The following is a 22583-nucleotide window of genomic DNA, read 5'->3' on the forward strand; positions in this document are numbered from 1 at the left end:
CCCCCGAAGCTGAGAACATACTGTGACAAGCTGATGGAATTTCTCGAGGAAAATAGAAGGACTCCATTAAAGTTTATGTTTGCATTATGTTTTGCATTTTCTTTTCGTCTGCATTTCCGAAGTTTTAAAACTGATTTTTCAGGATATAACTTGTATGTAGATACTGTCCATAAGGCATTTAGGGGTCTCAGATGTCAAAATGTAGCGCTATAACTAAAGAACTTTCTTAAATCGGTGACTGAAACGTGGAATGACAGTGCACCAGTATGACGCAATGGTGAACACTGAAAAATTAAGCATCAAAGAAGGCAAGACTGATCTGAGCATTATTTCAGCTTAATCAACAATCTAAGCAACTGCTCAGGAATATTTATTCTTTTGTTTAAAACCAACTCGGACGGCTAGCGTTGGGGGATGGTGGCCTAGTGGTTAGAGCAGTGAGCTCTGAGAAGGTTGTGAATACCTGGTTCAATCCCCACACACTGCCCACTTGGGTCCCTGAGCAAGACCTGTAACCCCAGACTGCTCCCCAGGCGCTGTAAAAATTGCCCACTGCTCCCTAACGGATGGGTTAAATAGAGAACAAATTTAGTTGGAATGTGCAATAACAATGACCAACACATATTTATTTTTAGTTGCAAAACAAACTTGGGGGTGACCATATATTTTAACTCAGTTTCAGATTCTATTGTGTTTTTTGTTACTTCATGCCAATAAATTGATGCATTAGCACCAACTTGTCTAGTTGTTTATTTTTTTAATCTTTTTTTTTTTTTGGATTGATCATGACCTGGATGACTGAGAATATTCACTAACCTAATAGCATCTCCCAGCAAAGTGTGGAAACGATGAACAAAAGGTCCAAGATCCAGTGTAAAAAAAAAAAAGGAAAATGGTCCAATGTGACCGCAGAGTTGGTTGACGTGAGTAAACGTCCTTATTAATACTGTGATAACAGTAATAGCAATGCTCTTCTTAGGCTCTACGGTCTTAAGTACAAACAACATTATAAATGGATTGATTGATCTGTTGGTTCTTACCTTGGTGCTGTGTCCCTGTTTCCGTTTATGAACGGACATTTTCTTTCTCCGCGATGTTCTGATACGAGGCCTCTTAGAGTTGCTATAGATCTGTTAATAATAATGGCTGGTTTCAGATCACACCGAGATGGCGCTTTACCACAAAGCATTGCAGAGGGGTCCGGCTCAGTCTGACCCTCAATTATTTATTAGTCACCATCTAGCTTTCTGATAGTTATGTGTTACTGCCTGTAAATGGCGCCACATCTGTTTATATCTGCTCATTGAGCCCATTGCAGGATTATATTTAGCTTTAAAGGGGACTATCAATAAACTAGGGATGGACGCTTGGTGTATATAACCTTACTTTATCAGGGGCAAATGGTTTTGGTCTTTTCTAATAAGCATATTACGTGGCTATTTATTTAAGAGTACTGTTTTGTGGTATGTAAGGATATAACTATTAAAGTGTCAATAAACTTAAATTACGACACATGCTGATTGTTCACTCATTTGCAGGCTACTTCTGTATGTGGACCTGGAAAAAAGCTGAGATTTAGCCAAATACTGTGTTACACACCAAGCGATAATATTCCCAAGTAAATCTTGGATCTTTACAGGTACGTAGATACTAGTTAAATAAAATGTCACAGCGATGGTGTATAACGCCTTCTGACACATAGTGAGAACGACAACTGTCTGTCTAAAGCGTTCCATCAAAGCACCAAGAAAGTCATCCTCATCTGAAGTCTATTCCCATAGATCAAATCAACTCGGAGAGCAAAAAGCTGAAGTCCTGCTTTGTCAATACCAATTTAGAACGGACGTCTTGAGATATGCCAGCTCTTATGTGACACAGGCCGTCATTCTTCAGCTTGAATGAGCAGCTTTGGCTGGAAAGACAACCCCTCTCTTAGTTGTCATCCAGCCTGCAGCATTTTCACTCACTGAGCACTTCAATTGTTTCCACACAGCACCCAAGAGAAAACTCTTTCATGAGATACAACTGGTGGCAGATCGCTTTATCAGCCAGACCACCAAATTCACAGTAGAAAAAAAAGGGAGGGAGGGGGGGACCTGTAGAACAGTAAAGTAGGATACAAGAGTTGATCTGGTTTATAATATAAAGTATAGTCAATTGTGACGTGCTCACTTAAAGCCAATGGGCGGGCACGTTCCTTGCCTATTTTCTGTTGCTGCTGATGCGCATTTCTAGTGTTTATGTATCTGGTTAGTTTCGGTGTTTGCCGTACATTGTAGCTCCGCTGCTCTCACCCATATACTTTGAAAATGGCTGAAAGTTGTAAGAAGCAACTGTCTTACAAGTTTTTGTGATAAGGATGGGCTCTGAAGAAAGAAATTAGACCACAGTGGATTGGCATATTCTTTCATGCGATCCCCTGAGGAGCGGAAGAGCAGGTAGGATAGTCTTGTGCACAGTTATTCAAAAAGAGACTTGGGCGTGTCTTACCTACATTTCCAGAAAAAAAAATGTCCACTACACCTTTAAGAACTATAAAAAGGTGAAAAAGTATCAAATATGACAGTCCTTTTTTTATTTTTACCTTGGTGGCATTGTCACCATGATAAAACCCTGGCTGGTCTTGAACTCGCAAATATGAAATATGATTTGTTTTTCACCAATCAGTCTTCAAAGCCTACAAATCACTTCCAGGTCAACAATTAGAGATCGGAAATTATTGCCAAAATTCCGATAGATGCATCTCTAAATTAATAAATTTGCATTTTTCTCTTTGCCCTATAAATTAAATAAAAACAAATATTCTTAAAAGTTACCAGACCAACCAGAGAAAAGTTGTACTTCAGTCGTGGATGGGTAATTAAGCGGAGGGCAGGGAGCGGTGGTAAAAACAAGAACAAACACTGGATCAGGGAGGAAGGATTGATTCAGAGTGTGTGTGTTGTGTGTGTGTGTGTGTGCTTTCGTTTATCTATCCTGGTGGGGACATTGGCAATGAATACACACCAACACCATGGGTACCAAAAACACCATGGGGACCAAAACCATGGTCCCCACGGTGCGAACCACTCCAGTGAATAGAAATGACTTTCTAATATGGCTGGTGAAGTTTCCTGAGAAGTCCCCAGCAGGCTGTTTTTTTGTGACTTTGTGTTTGCTCTATAGCAACCCCAGAGGTCAACCCTGGTATAGCAGTGTGTACACAAAGTCCCCAGCAGGCTCATTTTCTGAAATTGTGTGTGTGCTCTAGAGCGCTACCAAAGGCCAAACCTGGTATTACAGTGTGTGAACTAAGTCCCCACCAGTACTGTTTTTTTCATACAGGCCCCACCAGCACTTTTTATGCGACTGAATGCCATTTTTGTCATTAGAATGTGTTTATTATCCTCTTATACACTTTTGTTACCTGATTATTACATTTTGGGTCTCATATCTCATGAGAATTTAATAGAGTTCACATTGTTTTTATTTGTTGAATTTTGTATGCTCAATACAGTTCTCTTTCTTTGTGCAGAGTTTGTGAGGTATTGGGTGGTGGGTTTAGCCCCTAAAAGTTTAACATTTGTGCATTTAGATAATTATAGATCTTGTGGTTATCATAATTTAATCATTTTGTGCTGTTTTTCAGTTGTGAAACGCAGTTGTGAAACAGTGAACGCACCACCAGTCAGCGCTGACTTGTTCAGTGAACTTACGCTCACTTGCGTACTGTACACAGAGAGAACTGCCACTCAGGGCAAAGGACTTGATTCAAGTTTTGTAACTGTAGCCTACTGCTAAAATTAGTGCTGTGTCAACTTGCCAACATCCATGTAACGTGTTCAGTGAGTGTACAGAGCTGAGGACTCCCGTGCAATACATGTATACCACTCAAAGTAGCACTGTGTCTCCCGCCAGTGACCATATACTATGGTCCATGAATGCACCGTCCTTCAGTACTCACGGTGAGCTTGTTAAAGAGTGAATGTGAACCTCAATCAGGGCTGAATCATGAAATGAATGACGCAACATTTGCTGTTTACCAGTTCAGGGAGTTAGAGAATTATGCACTATGCAGTCAGGGCTCCTGCTAAGCACTGAATGAGCCGGTGAATGCAGTTTTTGAATGAATCTTTTTAATGAACGGATTCTAGTGATTCAGTACAGTCAAAAGAACTGTTGAATGGGATAAACACTTCTTTTGACTGTACTAGTAAGCACTAGTGAAGTGGTTCAGAAGAAATTACTCAGTTGTGGCAGAAACATAACTATGACCTGTTCAACTGTGTTAAAAGTAAACATATATGCGAGTACTCTCATGTATAAATGTAGGTTGCCAGACTCTGCAAAAAGCATCATTTTTTGCAACACACTTAAATACATCAGCTTTATCCACATACTAAGCTACTCAAATTATGTTTCACTGTACTGTAACCAAGTATCAATTTGTCCCTCTTTCAATAACAAGAAACAAAGATGAAATCAGATTCAAATGTAATCAGCAGGAATTTATTCTGGGTCTGGCAGTAATGGCCTACCTAAGGCCAATAAAATAAAAGATTTTATGGACTGGAACATACCTTCCCTTTAAATCAGTGTCTGTTTGTTTAACTCAAAATATGTTATTTCATTGTAGTGACACAAGCACTAAAAAAAATAAAAATAAAATAATAAATAGACTTATTCCAGCAACACAAATAGATGCCAACAATATAAATGAAATATAACAACTCAAAATCTTGTGTAATGTCTGTTTTCAATCAGTCTCTTTTCAGTGTTTATCAAAAGTAAATCAATCCTTTTGATGAACAGTCAATCCTCATCACAAATTGTGGTTTTAATCTAAGGGTATGAGTTAGATTGTGAGTTGACAGTGTATGAGCATATCTGCAATTCAGATGTTAAAAGTTTTCATTCTGTATGATAAAAACTAACATATTTTTTTAGCTTTTTTCTGATATTGTACATTAGGCTTCTTTATGTAGTGTTGTCGGTTGTGCATTCTTTTAATGGGGTTTTCATGAGTCCCTTTTTGGTTTTTTAAGGAGTTTTTTTTTTAATAGTCAGAGCCGCAATTTGGTATTTCTTAGTCCAGGAGAATTAAATAAAGTGCCAGTAAAGGAAACAAAATTTGCATACCCCCCAAAAAATACTATAGAGCTCGATAGAAAGAAAATGTTTTCCTGTCCTGGGACACAGCGGTCTCTGCCTGGCTCTGGTCCACCCACACTAGCAGGAAAACAGTGTAAGAAGTGGTGACTTGATGTGAAAGATGGCTAGTAGAGACTGGCTACAGCTTGGCCATGTCTTCTCCCCTCTCAGCATTATCCTAGTGCTAACCCATGAACTTTCCTGCTCTGAGGTCGCTGCTCTGCAGACGTAAAGCAGAGCTTACTGTTGTGACTCTTAAAGAGTGTGGCTATTGACACTGAATAACAGACTTGCTAGATAACCACTGGGTTCCAGTACCAGCACAGCAGCCAGAGATCCCTGTAGTGGAAAACGGCTAGCATTTATCTTTTATCAGTATGTCATTGTCAGTGTTAGCGGCTAACAGCTAGCAGCTAACAGCTAACATCAGCACTTTTCTGTTAACAAATTAAGCATCCTTACACAGTCAGAGAACGTAGGCCCCTCTGTCATGCTCACACAGTATTATCAAAGCTAATTTAGCTGTCTCCAAACTCTTTTCACTGTCTTCCTGAGTTCTAAGCTTATCAATTGCTGTTGTTTCTTATTATCACAGTGTTGACGGAGAGCACGGTTCATTGCAGTTAATTTGCAGATACATTTTCAATAATTATTTAATTATTTCCACAGTGCTATAAGGTTTGGGTTAGGTTATGATTAGGTTATCAGCTGTAATGGAACAACCCACTAGTGTTCTGCACAAATACTACTGCATAGGGAACTATAGACCCCTTGCAACCACGTGACTCCGTTACCCAGAACCCCTTGCGTGGCGGCCATATTGGTTGGCACGCCATTTGACGAAATGACTAGTTCTCCACGTATTTTTCTTCTTTAGATAACGTATCACAAGACCGTTTTAAGAGTAAGTTGATGGTTGATGGTATCAGATTGCCAGATCCACACAGCAAAGCCTGAAGGGACGGAGCGAGTCTGTGAAATGCTGGCCAGGGGTTTCGTACCGCGACACAGCTGCTTTATAAACACGCAGGCCAGTATGGACAAGAGAGCACGAAAGCCCCTGAAACCACTGGACGGCTGCAATTATTTTATATCAGGAAAAAGGCTCCATCAAACGCCCGCGACGCCATGAGGGATTAAGCGGGTCAGAAAATGGATGGATGGATGTTCAGACATGTTTGTGCAACAGCAGAAAGCAGAGAGGAAGACCCGCCCGGTAGGTTAAAAAAACATCACTCACTACGGATTATTTTGGTGTTTTTGTCTTGTTAAAATGGGTGGGGGTGTCGGCGACATTGCAGCGTAAACACAGAAGTACTAGCGCCCATGAACGGGCGGAGGGGAGGTGGCGATCGCTACACTGACCGGAGAGCCGCCGCTGTCTGAAGCAGCAACAGCTACACGGGCCGGAGAAGCCGCTGTTGCTGCTACACACAGCGGCGGAGGGGAGGTAGCTATCGCTACACGGGCCGCTTCTCCGGCCCGTGTAGCGATAGCCACCTCCCCTCCGCCGCTATAGAACAATGACTAGAGCCGAATTAAGTTGTAATTTACCGGAGATGAAGTGTAGACTGCAAATTCTCTCGTAGAATGATCGCTCCCCCAGTCCATTGGGAGGGTCTGCCTGCGCTCTTTTCATTGAAAATATCCAATTCTTTCTTCTTTCCTCATCCTTCGGTAAACGACAGAAACGTACATCCAACGATTTGGAATGCCTCTCTGTGCAACCGGGAGCACAACAAGTCGTAGGCATTGCTTAGATTCCAAAAATAAACTAACTAAAAGTACGCTCTAAATCACCCGTTTTGTCATGTAGTAGATGGGCTGTCAGGCAAGCCTGCCCACCAAGATGGAGGCGCGCACCCCCAATCACGTGACTGTGACGTCAGATGCAAGGGGTCTATAAGTGGACTTTTCCTGTTTAATTTTAAAATGGGCCATCTCTATACTTGCTGTAGCTGTAGCTTACACATGTGCATAACTGAAGCCATTTTGTATGTGTTAGAGCAGCAATGCAGCAGCACGACAGAGACAAAATGTGAGGTCTTAAATTTGTTAAAACTTTTAATCTAAGGGTATGAGTTAGATTGTGAGTTGACAGTGTATGAGCATATCTGCAATTCAGTTGTTAAAAGTCTTCATTCTGTATGATAAAAACTAACATTTTTTTTAGCTTTGTAATAGGTAAGTCAAATGCTGATATTGTACATTAGGTTTCTTTATGTAGTGTTGTCTGTTGTGCATTCTTTTAATGGGGTTTTCATGAGCCCTTTTTGGTTTTTAAGGAGTTTTTTTGAATACTCAGAGCAGCAATTGGTATTTCTTAGTCCAGGAGAATTAAATACAGTGCCAGCAAAGGAAACAAAATTTGCATACCCCCCAAAAAATACTATAGAGCTCGATAGAAAGAAAATGTTTTCCTGTCCTGGGACACAGCGGTCTCTGCCTGGCTCTGGTCCACCCACACTAGCAGGAAAACAGTGTAAGAAGTGGTGACTTGATGTGAAAGATGGCTAGTAGAGACTGGCTACAGCTTGGCCATGTCTTCTCCCCTCTCAGCATTATTCTAGTGCTAACCCATGAACTTTCCTGCTCTGAGGTCGCTGCTCTGCAGACGTAAAGCAGAGCTTACTGTTGTGACTCTTAAAGAGTGTGGCTATTGACACTGAATAACAGACTTGCTAGATAACCACTGGGTTCCAGTACCAGCACAGCAGCCAGAGATCCCTGTAGTGAAAAACGGCTAGCATTTATCTTTTATCAGTATGTCATTGTCAGTGTTAGCGGCTAACAGCTAGCAGCTAACAGCTAACATCAGCACTTTTCTGTTAACAAATTAAGCATCCTTACACAGTCAGAGAACGTAGGCCCCTCTGTCATGCTCACACAGTATTATCAAAGCTAATTTAGCTGTCTCCAAACTCTTTTCACTGTCTTCCTGAGTTCTAAGCTTATCAATTGCTGTTGTTTCTGATTATCACAGTGTTGACGGAGAGCACGGTTCATTGCAGTTGATTTGCAGATACATTTTCAATAATTATTTAATTATTTCCACAGTGCTATAAGGTTTGGGTTAGGTTATGATTAGGTTATCAGCTGTAATGGAACAACCCACTAGTGTTCTGCACAAATACTACTGCATAGGGAACAATAAGTGGACTTTTTCCTGTTTAATTTTAAAATGGGCAATCTCTATACTTGCTGTAGCTGTAGCCTACACATATGCATAACTGAAGCCATTTTGTATGTGTTAGAGCAGCAATGCAGCAGCACGACAGAGACAAGATGTGAGGTCTTAAATTTGTTAAAACTTTTAATCTAAAGGTATGAGTTAGATTGTGAGTTGACAGTGTATGAGCATATCTGCAATTCAGTTGTTAAAAGTCTTCATTCTGTATGATAAAAACTGTAACATATTTTTTTAGCTTTGGTAATAGGTAAGTCAAATGCTGATATTGTACGTTAGGCTTCTTTATGTAGTGTTGTCTGTTGTGCATTCTTTTAATTGGGTTTTCATGAGCCCTTTTTGGTTTTTAAGGAGTTTTTTTGAATACTCAGAGCCCCCAAGAGCCTGTGCCCCTCATAGTGCTCTTTTTAAAGCGCTGCATTTGAACCCAACCCTAACCAACATTCTTCAGGCCTTCCTCCAAACATATGCCCGAGGTTGTCAGCAGTATTGTCTGAGGGTTACTCATTTTTGTCACTATTACCACTAAAAACAAACAAACAAATTAACAAAAAGCTTCACATTATATACTGGGCCTCCAAAGTGCTCTCTGAAACTAGGCCAGGAATGGCTTGTGTCCATGAAATGGGAAAATACTTTTAATTATAGGTTACTATTAATTTAGTCAACAACTTGAGGATACTAGGTATTTGATATATTCAATCTACTGAATATATCAAATATCTAGTACAGCCAAAGTAGTAATTACACTGCATCTAGATTATTTAGGTCAATAAAAAGTAAAGGTTTAGAAAGTACAGTATTCCCTCTGAAATGTAGTGGATTGTAAGTTTAAAGTTGCATAAAATAGAAATACTAGTAAAGTGGGCTAAAGTACTTAGTTAGTGTCCACCACTAGTATAGTGAAACTTTGGTTAAGGAGAGAGACTTTAATGTTAATAATTTTCTAGTTTGCAGTTTAGTGTTAAATATAAAACATTAGTTATTTGCAGCACTAGTCTGTAAAGCTCCCCTGTGAGCTGAGAAGTGGAGAAATATTGTGTGGTCCTCTGCAGAGCCTCAGTTAATGGCCCATCAGCTTCAAAGGGGCCGCCCTCTGCAGAGCAACGCCCTGCCAGCTGCAGCTCTGCAGGTGCACGGTGAGCCCCTCCCCCCCTCCCGCTCCCGCCCCCTCCCTCCCGCTCTCCCCTCCACACGGCGCGACGGGACCGCAGCAGCACCAGAGAGTTACAGGAGTTTCAAGAAGCGGGAGCTGTCCGACTCGACACCAGCAGCTGGTAAGTTTTAAATTCTCTTATTTTTGATTTAATCTGGCATGATTTTTAAACGATAGGTTACGATTAACAGTGATATTACTCGATAAGTTATGATAAACAGTGATATTTCTCTTAACAGAGTAGTTAGCATAAGCCAGTTAGCGTTAGCTAACCCTGCTAACGCTAGTGTGTTAGCAGGGTTAGCTAACCCTGCTAACACACTGGTGTTGCAGGCTGGTGTTGCTGTCGGCTAATACGGTAAACTACAGGTATTTTATCGGACTGTACCTCTTAAATATAGCCTCCTTTCCTAAGGCCTCTGTTTACAAGCAACAACCTAATTTCCAATGTAATTATTCATGTAATTATTTTTTTGGGACTTGCTCCAGTTTGCACCATTTATTCAGGGCTGTAACGTTACAGTGCGACAGTTTTGACTGCATATGCTATTAAAAATTATTCTATGCAAACTAAAATGGGAGTTTTGCAGCGAGCTCTGTCTCTCTCCTCTGCTCTGTCTGTGGAAGGTGAGGCTGAGCTCCACACATACAACAGGCCGACAGGATGAAACAGACTTTAGGTTTCACGTTATCAAGTCGAGTAGAGCTCCTTGCTGTCATTGGCAACAAATCTGTCATTGAGATGAAGTTTTTCAAACAATACAGAGCTTATTATACTGATAATGAACTGTTATGAACAGACTCAAAGCAGACATTTACTGTATGTAGCAATTGAGTCTAATTAGCTAAATATATTAAAATAAGTTTTTTTATGAGGCTGACTGCAGCCTGCACCTCCTCTAAAAGCAGCAGTGAGTCTGAGCAGCAGCAAGAGAGGATGCATTTTACCACAGAGCTGTTAACCAGTTTAAAGACCTGTAGCTTTTTTAAACAGTAGTTTGTGTTTGTTATGCTTACTCATGTAAAATTTTAGCAGTGGCATTATCAGCTGCAGCACTGTGCCACTTTTGAAAGCATATAGAGTAAACACTAAAAGATCACACAGGACAAATTATTCTTCAAAAGTCTTGTGCTGTTCCCAAGTGTTGATTCTGTTATGTTATATGTTATATATAAGTTTCTCCTTGTCTCATCTCCTTGCCTCCTTTCCTCTTCCACTCTTTCATCTAGATAGGAGCTTTGAACCACCAAAAGTCTCAGCAGCTCAAGGTGGATTTACCCCCAGAGGAGACGACCACTACCACCATTAACATAAACCAGCTGATAGACATGGACCTGCTCATTTCGAAGAATAAGAAGCGTGAGGTGAGATGGAGGCCTGCAAATATTCCAATACCTACAAGTCATATTTTAAATAGCAATTTAATACTCTTTAAACAGTAATATAACAAAAACACAAATGCTATTATCCAACAAATGTAGGCTATTATATTTATTAAAAATATTCAGCAGAATGAACTCGTCACAAACTTTACGACCTTAGTTAGCATACAACAATAAAATATAACAAATAGCCTTGTTTTATTCAAGGTTTAAAAGAATGAATCTGAAGATTTTTTTGAAATGCTCCTATTATGCAGTAGTTCCCTCTGTCCTTGCACCGCCACTGCAGCTTTAATGTGAGCGGATGGATCTTCTGTTTAAGCTAATTACATCTCAGAAAACTACAATTTCTTTGCACAAACAACTTCAGATGGCTATTCAAAGTTACACTGATGGGTTTGTTTACTTCAAAGAAGCAGACATGCTTATTAAAAGTAGCAATCACGTTTCAGTCACATGGCTGACCACTGTATTCAAAGTCATCTTCCATATCATATAAATATTCAGCCATTATTGAGAAAATACTTACCAGTATGCTACAAAAACATTGTGCCTCTGAGTTCATATTACATGGTTGAATTAAGGTACAGGAGCGCTTCAGACTAACTGTAAATGTACTGAGCTTCAGATTAACTCTAAATGCACTGAGCTTCAGACTAGCTGTAAATACACTGAGTTTCAGACTAACTGTAAATGCACTGATCTTCAGACTAACTGTAAATGCACTGATCTTCAGACTAACTGTAAATGCACTGAGCTTCAGACTAACTGTAAATGCACTGAGCTTCAGACTAACTGTAAATACACTGAGTTTCAGACTAACTGTAAATACACTGAGTTTCAGACTAACTGTAAATGCACTGAGCTTTAGACTAACTGTAAATGCACTGAGCTTCAGACTAACTGTAAATGCACTGAGCTTCAGACTAACTGTAAATACACTGAGCTTCAGACTAATTGTAAATGCACTGAGCTTTAGACTAACTGTAAATGCACTCTTCTTCAGATTAACTGTAAATGCACTGAGCTTCAGACTAACTGTAAATGCACTGAGCTTCAGACTAACTGTAAATGCACTGAGCTTCAGACTAACTGTAAATACACTGAGCTTCAGACTAATTGTAAATGCACTCTTCTTCAGATTAACTGTAAATGCACTGAGCTTCAGACTAACTGTAAATGCACTGAGCTTCAGACTAACTGTAAATACACTGAGCTTTAGACTAACTGTAAATGCACTCTTCTTCAGATTAACTGTAAATGCACTGAGCTTCAGACTAACTGTAAATGCACTGAGCTTCAGACTAACTGTAAATGCACTGAGCTTCAGACTAACTGTAAATGCACTGAGCTTCAGACTAACTGTAAATACACTGAGCTTCAGACTAATTGTAAATGCACTCTTCTTCAGATTAACTGTAAATGCACTGAGCTTCAGACTAACTGTAAATGCACTCTTCTTCAGATTAACTGTAAATGCACTGAGCTTCAGACTAACTGTAAATGCACTGAGCTTCAGACTAACTGTAAATGCACTGATCTTCAGACTAACTGTAAATACACTGAGCTTCAGACTAATTGTAAATGCACTGAGCTTTAGACTAACTGTAAATGCACTCTTCTTCAGATTAACTGTAAATGCACTGAGCTTCAGACTAACTGTAAATGCACTGAGCTTTAGACTAACTGTAAATGCACTGAGCTTCAGACTAACTGTAAATGCACTGAGCTTCAGACTAACTGTAAATGCACTGAGCTTCAGACTAACTGTAAATACACTGAGCTTCAGACTAATTGTAAATGCACTGAGCTTTAGACTAACTGTAAATGCACTCTTCTTCAGATTAACTGTAAATGCACTGAGCTTCAGACTAACTGTAAATGCACTGAGCTTTAGACTAACTGTAAATGCACTCTTCTTCAGATTAACTGTAAATGCACTGAGCTTCAGACTAACTGTAAATGCACTGAGTTTCAGATTAACTGTAAATGCACTGAGCTTTAGACTAACTGTAAATGCACTGAGCTTCAGACTAACTGTAAATACACTGAGCTTTAGACTAACTGTAAATGCACTTTTCTTCAGATTAACTGTAAATGCACTGAGCTTCAGACTAACTGTAAATGCACTGAGCTTTAGACTAACTGTAAATGCACTCTTCTTCAGATTAACTGTAAATGCACTGAGCTTCAGATTAACTGTAAATGCACTGAGCTTCAGATTAACTGTAAATGCACTGAGCTTCAGACTAACTAAATGCACTGAGCTTCAGATCAACTGCAAATGCACTGAGCTTCAGACTAATTGCAAATGCACTGAGCTTTAGACTAACTGTAAATGCACTCTTCTTCAGATTAACTGTAAGTGCACTGAGCTTCAGATTAACTGTAAATGCACTGAGCTTCAGACTAACTGTAAATGCACTGAGCTTCAGACTAACTTGTTTGATGTAAACAAACCCATCAGTGTAAGTCTGAATAACCATCTGAAGTTTTCTGTGAAAAAAATTGCAGTTTTTTGAGATGTAAATAGCCTAAACAGCCATGAAATGAAGAGGCACTTCATTCTAAAAATAATATATGGTAGCCATGTAGTAAACAGCTTTCAGCTGCAGGTCAGTGCGTCTTTCTTGGACCAGGTAGCTTAATCACAGTGCTGTTTCATCGCACTTTCCTGCTGTGTCAAATGTGTGGTCAGATTGATAGATCGTTTGTTAAAACCTTTAGTCCTACCTGCCATCTCACAAATACTGCAGAACGTTTTGTCTATTCCGTCTACACTTTCATGACTTAACCATTTTAATTTCTCCTGCCATTCTGGTTTAAAACATTGTGTTTGGATAGGCTGCTGTCCCATTCTCTGTTTATTGAGGAGCAGAAGAGCTTGACGTTTTTATGTGGTGTTACTGGCCTCAACGGCCGTTGATATTTTCATTGGCCTGTCAATTACATTTGATGGCCAAAATATTATGGCTGACCTAAAGTCTGAGCATGAGACATTTTTCAGGCATGTCAGGACTGACTGGTATTTTGCATGTGCTGACCTCATTTGCAGGGCCAAACCCTCCCTGAAAAGTCAAAAGATCAGGAGGATGGAGAGGAGACAGACGAGCCAGAGGAGGTAAGTGCAGGGGATGTTGCACATAAAGAGTGATGCCACAGATGCAAGCAGGTTAGAATTAGCAGGTTAAAAGCAGGTTACTCAAATTGGGGGAGAGAGAAAGAGAGAGAAAACGTATATGGTTGTGAACACTAATCAGGGCTGTACGCTTACTTTTTTAGGTTGTACTGCTGGAGCTAGCACGTTAAAAAATGTAGTAGCGCACCCGGTTGGATAGTTAAACATGTTTTATTAGTGAAATTCATTTGATATTGATCAGAAATTATGTGAATGCTTATGTTCATGTGATATTTCAGATTTTCTTTTTTAATTCATTTGCAAAAAAAATCTAAAATTCTGGGTTTGGGTTGTCCTCGCGAGGTACTGAGTGGTGATTCCTGAGGAAACTTTTTTTTTTTTTTACTTTGACACAAAGCTTCAACATAAGAAATACTAAAAAATTGAGGGTCTGAATACTTTCATGACCCACTGTATATATTAGACTTTTTGGTTGTTACACAGCTGGTTCTCCGTTTCTTACCTATTATACTTTATTTTCTTTGTAACAGTGAAAGCTCAATTTTTATTAATAGTTATTGTATTTATAAGCTGTAGATCTATTTTAACACAAAGTAAAAATGGATTATTCTGTAATTGGAAATTGTATTTGAGACTATGTTTTTGGTAACTCTTTCAGGAAATGGACCAGTGCCCTTCAGACCCAGATGTTCCTCCACTGAAGAGAACTGAGAGTGTCTTTGTAAGTTTGCAGACAAACCAGTGTGTATTTTGAAATCAGTTGTGATGACAAAATTACTAACTATATTATTGTTGATGGGAAAGGCGTAATTGGAAAATTTAAGTGGGAAGTATTTAAACTTACTAATTGAGTCCCATCTGACTTTGACTTTTCTAGCTTACAAAGAAAATGCTTGGGATCTCTGAATATAAATCAATGACAAGCAGTGAAAAAAGTGAGGATGAGTATGTGCCTAGTTCTACACCAGAATCAGAAGTATCTGAGAAAGAACTCAAACTGCTCAAGTCTCCAACAAACTACAGTTCATCAAACTCGGATGTTCGACGCTTGAACAAAGGTCGTGTGAAGCCTGTGAAATGCAGACAGAGCACATCTTCCTCTTTCCAATCCATGGCAGATTGTGAGTTATCCGAATCCTCCAGTGACACGGATGTAAAAGTCTTGAGGCTAAAAAAGAAAAAAAATGGTGGTCGAGTCTACGATAAGAGGCAGTACTGTCTGTACTGTTTTAAACCATATGCCAAAATTGCACGGCACTTGGATAAGAAACACAGCAACTTGGAGGAGGTAGCACGAGCATTCAGTTATCCAAAAGGATCAGTGGAGAGAAAGCTGCAGATAACTCTAATTCGAAATAAAGGCAATCGTCGCCACAACTTTGAGGTCCTGGAGGAGGGTAAAGGGGTGATGGTTCCCTCTCAACAAAGCACTGAACCAGTGAATGCAAAAGACTATTTGCACTGCACATACTGTGAGGCATTACTCAAAAGGAAAGTGTTGTGGCGGCACATGAAAAAATGCAAATTGGCAAAGAAAAGCATGAAGCCAGGCAGAACCAGAGTGCAGTCACTTTGTGCTGCTGGACAGCCTGTCCCAAAGGAGATCAATGACAAAGTCTGGTGCCTAGTAAATGGCATGAATCAAGACAACATAACAGACACAATTCGGCAAGAAAAATATATTCTGAAGTTAGGAGAACACTTCTATAACAAAAAAGGGACAGACAAAAGCCAACACCAATATATCAGACAAAAAATGCGGGAAATGGGAAGATTAGTTCTCCTAGCAAAGACCCATGGCAAGCTGAAAACAATACATGACTTCTTTCTGCCAGCAAACTTCTGCCACGTTGTGAAAGCTGTGAAGATGGTCTGTGGATGGAGTGAAGATACCAGCAGTTTCAAGATTCCATCCTTGGCGCTCAAACTAGGCCATAGTCTAACTAAAATAGCAGATGTTGCAGAGTTTGAAGCAAGGATGTCAGAGAACAAGAAGGCCCTTGAAAATGTGATGACGTTCAGGACATTGAAAGAGAATAAATGGGATGAGTGGGTGTCTTCGCATGCACTGAGGAACCTCAGAGAGTCGAAGTGGAATAAACCTCTTCTTATCCCCTACTGTGAAGATGTTGTGAGACTGCACAACCACATTGACACAGAAAGGCCCAAGTATCGATCCAATCTTGAAACTGCACCAAATAAGAGGAACTGGTTAAATCTTGCTAAACTAACACTTTGTGAAGTGATCGTCTTCAATCGTAGGAGAGAGGGAGAAGTTTCAAAGATGTCCTTGAATGACTTCATGTTGAGAAACACCTTTGCCAGTAATCCAGATCTTGATCTTGCCTTGACTGACATGGAAAAGAAGCTCTGCAAATACTTTGAGCGTGTGGAAATCAAAGGTAAGCGGGACAGAAAGGTCCCTGTCTTACTCAGCCCAGACATGGTGTCCTCCATACAGATGCTGGTGAGATATCGACGACAATGTGATGTGCCAGATGAGAATGTGTATTTGTTTGGTAGACCTGAGGCAGAAAGTCACCTCAGAGGATCTGATGCCATCCGTGCTATTGCATGTGAATGCGGGGTGAAGGACCCTCAAACGTTGACATCAACAAGATTAAGGAAACAAATGGCAACAATGTCACAAGTTCTAAACTTGAAAGAGAATGAGGAGGACTGCCTTGCAGGTTTCATGGGTCACAACATCAGGGTCCATCGACAATATTATCGGCTCCCTGAAGGGACATTACAAGTTGCGAAAGTTGCAAAGTTGCTTATGGCCTGTGGAAGAGGAGAGCTATCAAAATTTAAAGGCCTGACATTGGACGAGATCAACGTTGATCCAAATGGTAAAACCTCACCTTGCACACACTATTTTATCATTTAATGTGATGGGATAAATGTGTCATAGGTTTGTCATGCTGCTTCACAACATTTTTTGCTGTGTTTATTCAGAGGAAGTACCTGAAGACAGCTCTCTATCTGGAAGTGAAGATGAAGATGTGATGTCGAGTCTATCCTCTAACTCATCAGGTACATTCACTGAACCAGTGGTTCTCGAAGTGGGGTCTGGGCACTCCCAGGGGTTCCTGGGTGTTCACAGCAAGAAGGGGATTCATTTTTTTTCACTTGTTCACACCATAACCCAATTACAGAATGTTTTGCAGAGCTATTTTGTCATGGGTTTAATAAACTTTATGTATGTAAAATATCTAAAGCTTTTATCTAATGGGGGTCTGAAGTCTAATCTCTGTCAGTTTTAGCGTCTTTGGGTGGGTTATCAACCCTGCTATATAGTTAAAAACAAAACAGGTCAATGTTGCCATGGCTTGTGTTCTCATAGTTCATGGAGAGGATGATTTAGTATATTCAGTGCTTCAAGTGAGCTTTTCTAACATTGCATCTTTATGTTTTTCCTTGAAGGTCTAAGACCAGTGAAAATGACTAGACCCGTTCACAGGACACCTACAGAGGAGGACCAGGAGTCTGATGCTTCATCACAGCTAACCAGAGGTATTTTAACGGAATAGTTCATCCCAAGTCAATATTCAATCATTATCTATACACCCTCAAGCTGATGAGAAATCCTCTAGTTTTTTAATACTCTACAGGCGAACAGGCTACAGTTAATATTTAGGCTACAAAAATATACTGAATTATGTTTGAAGTCAACTGTGTATGTCATGGTTTCGAGACACTTGGATTGCAGCGGACAAGCAGTATGAAGGGTAGTTTTATAGGCTTTTTTGTAACTGTTACCATCACCACCCGTTATATAGATGAATGCTGTGGGATTCCCCACGGCACTCTTTTCAAAACATCATTCTGTCAATCTGTTTGCCTACAGGTAGATCAAGGAACTGGACAGAGGAGGACCATGACTCTGATACCTCATCACAGCCATTGAATCACTGTTTTGAGTCAAGACCTGTGAAGAAGATGAAACCCACCAAGAGGACACCTAGAGAGGAGGACCCTGAGTCTGGTACCTCATCACAGCCAAGAAAAGGTATTTGACCAATAACCTGTTTCAGTGGGTGTAATAATCCACTTGATACACAATTCAGAATTTTTTATTATAAATTTCTTTTAATATTGGAGTACTTTACTTTGTCATTTATTGGTTTTTAAGCTGTGCTCTACCTTGTCTATTTAACTTTTACCACAACTTTCTGTCTTCAATGTCTGCACCAGGGAAAGTTTCTGTAATTTTATGTGTTTATATGTAATTTGATGCAAGATACACAAATCAATATCCTCATCATACCTGGAGAAAAAACTTAAAATTTGAAAACGTATTTGAAAATGTGCTTTCTTTAAAGTCTTCAAAGATGCAGTGCTTTAAGTTAACTTTTCTATCATTGAATCTCTGTTTTCAAGACGAGTCAAGACGTGTGAAGAAGATGAAACCCACCAAGAGGACATCTAGAGAGGAGGACCCTGAGTCTGATACCTCATCACAGCCAAGAAAAGGTATTTGACCAATAACCTGTTTCAGTGTATGTAACAATCCACTTGATACACGTATTGAGTCTCGTATGCTCTCAAAACACTGAAGAGCTGCGCCCTGTGGGAAAACTGACGGAAGCCAATGAGAGAGCAGCTTCGGGTCATGTGCTTGTCAAAGTTTGAGGGCTTATGTTGACTCATTAGGCCGGCGCACCGCACACAGGAAGTACATATACATTAGTAAAATACCATTTGGAATTGATTTATAATGAATGCTGACAGGTGCGGAGAGACTAACAGGAGCATCTTGCAAACAAATACTTTTTATTTCATAATTATTTTGCATTTTCTAAATCATTTATGTTTAATATGATTAAAGTACTTCTTGATTCTGAGATCATACAAGTTGCTATATATTATAAAGTTCATATATCAATATGACCTGAGTAAAAAAAATTAAAAATTTCGATGACAAATTGTATTTTTCAGGCTTTTTATCTCAAGCCTCCTTAAAAAATTTCGCCGCGTGTCACGTGACCGATGACGTAGTTCGTTGACAAGCGTTGATCTGTTTACATGGCAACACGTTACTTCCTGTTTGCAAAACTCGCTTTTCTCAAATTAAAATAGACGGATAAAACATGTTTAAAATGTGTGTTGTTTATGGTTGTTCAGATACCAACAAGGAGAACGTCTCCTTACACACATTTCAGAACCCGAAGAGTCCCGGAGGAGAGAAAGTCCTCGCTCAATGGAACCGCCCAGTAGCCGGTAGCCTCTAAGCTTTAGCCTCAGACGCAGCACTGCCTCACGAGTCCTGAGTGGAGTGTCTGTCCCACTCCAGCCGAGACAATTTCTGAGCAACCTGAGCCCAGAGAAGCTCTCAGCCTGGGTTTACTAACGCTGCAGCTCCTCTTCCTCACTCCTCACACTGTGGGAGTGCAGAAATCTGGCTGTCACCATAGCAACCTGCTTTGGAGCGACGCGTTAGCCACACCTCCTCTCAGCACAGCCCTGCTACCCCGCAAAACCCCGAGATGTTTAAATCCGCGGTGGGGATATCAGCCCTTTGGGTTGTGGGTCTATCGGTCTGCTACTCCGGCGCTCCAAGTATTCTCTCTGCCGCTCTGCTACGCTGCTGCCATCCTGCTGCTCCCCCGATCCGGAGAATATAAGAGCCGCGGCGCAACTAATAAATGCGCGTCCGGTCTTACGTCTAGATTATCAAGTAAAATTCCGGGAACAAATAATGCTGAGACACTGTGGTTTGTTCTGATAAAGATCCTTTTCTTTTATGTGCTGTTTTGGCGAATTTCAGCGGCCGTGATAAACTATGCCAGGCAGTCGGGCTTTGACGAGTTGTTTCCGTGTTTACATCTGAACCGCGATTATAAAACCTGATTCCAACCCATTTCGTTGAATCTCCTAAAATGTTTTATTATTATATAGCCGAATTGTAACAGAAGCTTGCGCTGTATTTCATGTTAAAATCATCACTTTGTGAATCCACATGTGAACTTGTCGTTGTGTCTCCATTGCACTCTCTGTAGCTTAGCCGGAGCTAAGTCAACGAACTACGTCATCGTACCACGTGACCCAGATGTGGATTTTCCACCTAGCGGTTGCCAAGGGGCACTTTTGAGTTAAAAAAAAATATCTTTACCAGCGCAATCCCGATCTTAATGCCCCATTTTCTGGAAATAAGTTTTTCCGAGTTGGTCGATTTTAGAATCAAGTACTTTAAGTAAATTTTGTCCAGCTATTTGGAGGGGCGGCGCCTCAGCACCCCGCATTAACCCGTCGCCACCGGTCAGATGTTTGCAACAAACTCAACTGAATGGTTTCTCTCCTTTAGGATCTCGCCACAGACCGTCGTTCTAATGAACTCTCCTCCAGATTAAAAATAAACTAAAATAAGGCATTATTTTATCACAGTGCTTACAGACAGGAAAAACTGTTGACAATTTACGATTTACGATAATTGACAATTTATTTTTCTTATAGAATTTGCAATAATAGGCTTATAAGGATTGAACAACTCATGCTGCCTTTTTTATGTTCACTTACTGTTTGCATCAAAATTAGGGATAAGAATTGAGAACCAGTTCCAGTTGAAAACTGGCTCAATCCATCAACAGTGGCAGTGCAGCCTCTGGACTGTCTATAGTGCACACACACACACATCTATAGTAATCACCCCTACGAACCTTTATTTCATCTTATTTTATTTTTCATAGATTCATCAAGAAAGAAGAGGAAGATGTGGAGCAAAGCAGAAGTCCACGCTGTGGAACAAAAGCTAATGCACAACATTAAGACTGGCAAGGTTCCTGGGAAAGCACAGTGTCTTGAATGTATCCATGCATTCCCAGATGCACTGAAAGGTAGGACCTGGGATGCTGTGAAATACTATGTGAAAAACCGCATAGACACCTGGAAACGGCGGTCTACGAGGTAACTGCAAGCTCTTGTTTTGTGTTTGAAAGAGCAACTGTTAATGCAGCTCTCACCATTTGATCTGTTGATTAGCTGAACCTCAGAGGTCAGCTTTTGAAGTTCTGCTGTTAGAGAGCAGTGATCTGCTCAGATTGCACTTTATTTTATGCAATTTATTTCATACATAACAGAAATTTTTTTGTACTGTTATGCTTCTTCAATTCATGGATTAGCAAATGTTTTAAAAAGTTTGTTTAACCCTCACATATTGCTCATATTCTGAGTCATAATTACTCTACACCAGGGCTTCTCAATTCCAGTCCTCGCACCCCCCTGCCCTGCATGTTTTAGATGTGTCCCTCCTTCACCACACCTGATTTAAATGATCAGCTCGGCATCAAGCTCTGCAGAGGCCTGATAACGAGACACTCATTTGAATCAGGTGTGGTGGAGGAGGGACACATCTAAAACATGCAGGGCAGGGGGTTGTGAGGACTGGAATTGAATTCATTCAAATATTGAAAATATTTTACATTAATGGGTTCCAATTGTAGCAGTTACTGATCTTTACATTAATTATTAACATTTCTGTATATCAGTAATGTTGCCTGCTGTTAAAAATAAATGACAGACTTTTCATTCAACATTTGTGTAGCTTGTTTGTATCACTCAGCCTATGGTGTTTTTACACTGGGTAGTTTAATTGTGTGTACTGTTAGTAGCTACTACAGTTTTGCAAAATTGAACAAAGTAAGCAAAGACTGTTTTTGTAACCTCATGTTCCTTTCCCACAGTAAATAACATCATACTTTGCTAACAGCTCAATTATGGCAAGAAAATTTCCATTGTCTGGCTCATCTAGTGTATTTGCGCTGCCTCTGAATGGCATATTCCTGAAGGCTAAGAAGAGTGTTACATCCAGCAGCCGCTTCAGTAGTGCTTTTGTTTTTTTTATTTTTGTCTCCATCAATTTTTGTTGTAGGCTGTCAATTCCAGAAGTCTGTAGGAGAGAATGTTGTAGGTTGTAGGTTCTCTCACTCACTTACTCACTCACTCACTCTGGGCCCGGGACAACAGACCGTTTTGTCCCCCCCTATGGGCGGCACCTGGTACCAACCCACTTCTTAAGTCCCCATTGTGTTAGTAAATTTCATATGCAATAAGTGAAAAATTTAAAATGTGAAATCTTAACATTTTAAGCGATATATGAAAATCTAAAATCAAAAAAAAAATTTGGGACTTGGAACCATGTCTGTATCTCATTTAGAAAGGGTGGTCCCCACCGGACACCTTTTTGTCCACTGTCCCCACCGGGGCAGATAAACGAGTATGTGTGTGTGTGTGTGTGTGTGTGTGTGTGTGTGTGTGTGTGTGTGTGTGTGTGTGTGTGCGTGCTTTGACATGGTCCAGAGAAGAGAATTGATTTTCGGGGCTGAGAAGCAGCTGATCTTTGAATACCAATGGAGGTAATTAACAGGAGCTAATGGACTGTCCCTCTTTTTACTCTCATTTCTCTTCTGACTGTATATTCATTCCAACATTTCTCTCTCTCCTAAATATTTGAAGACTGAAAAATTAATATTAATTGCCCTTTTCAAACTCTTGCTGTCAAACTTTGTGTGGAGCAAGTTTGCATCCCACTTTCCAGAGTTTTTTTTTTTTTTAGGAACGTGTCTAAACATATTTGTTTTTGTTTTTTT

At 40.1% G+C, this 22583-nt stretch overlaps 2 protein-coding genes across 5 annotated transcripts in view; one reads left to right on the top strand and one right to left on the bottom strand.

The window, feature by feature from the left end:
- Nucleotides 1-22583, bottom strand: part of tnksa (tankyrase, TRF1-interacting ankyrin-related ADP-ribose polymerase a) — a 182576-nt gene that overhangs the window by 127351 nt on the left and 32642 nt on the right. The window lies entirely within an intron of this gene.
- On the top strand, nt 9519-21335 carry LOC118563918. 4 transcript variants are annotated; one of them, XR_004931526.1, is made up of 9 exons: nt 9519-9594; nt 10704-10838; nt 13912-13977; nt 14654-14716; nt 16954-17031; nt 17422-17511; nt 17846-18007; nt 18379-18471; nt 20685-20902. XR_004931526.1 is itself a non-coding variant. In XM_036140135.1 (6 exons), exons 1-6 carry the CDS (start codon nt 15974-15976, stop codon nt 20903-20905), a joined length of 1518 nt encoding a protein of 505 aa, XP_035996028.1. In that variant the 5' UTR covers nt 15961-15973; the 3' UTR covers nt 20906-21332. The 4 variants fall into 4 exon arrangements, 2 of the variants coding, with proteins under 2 accessions (XP_035996028.1, XP_035996029.1); XR_004931527.1 differs by lacking the exon at nt 16954-17031; XM_036140135.1 differs by lacking the exons at nt 9519-9594; nt 10704-10838; nt 13912-13977; nt 14654-14716 and adding an exon at nt 15961-16847 and having other exon boundaries at nt 20685-21332.

This window comes from Fundulus heteroclitus, chromosome 8 (assembly GCF_011125445.2).
Source record: "Fundulus heteroclitus isolate FHET01 chromosome 8, MU-UCD_Fhet_4.1, whole genome shotgun sequence".
Lineage (NCBI taxonomy): Eukaryota > Metazoa > Chordata > Actinopteri > Cyprinodontiformes > Fundulidae > Fundulus > Fundulus heteroclitus.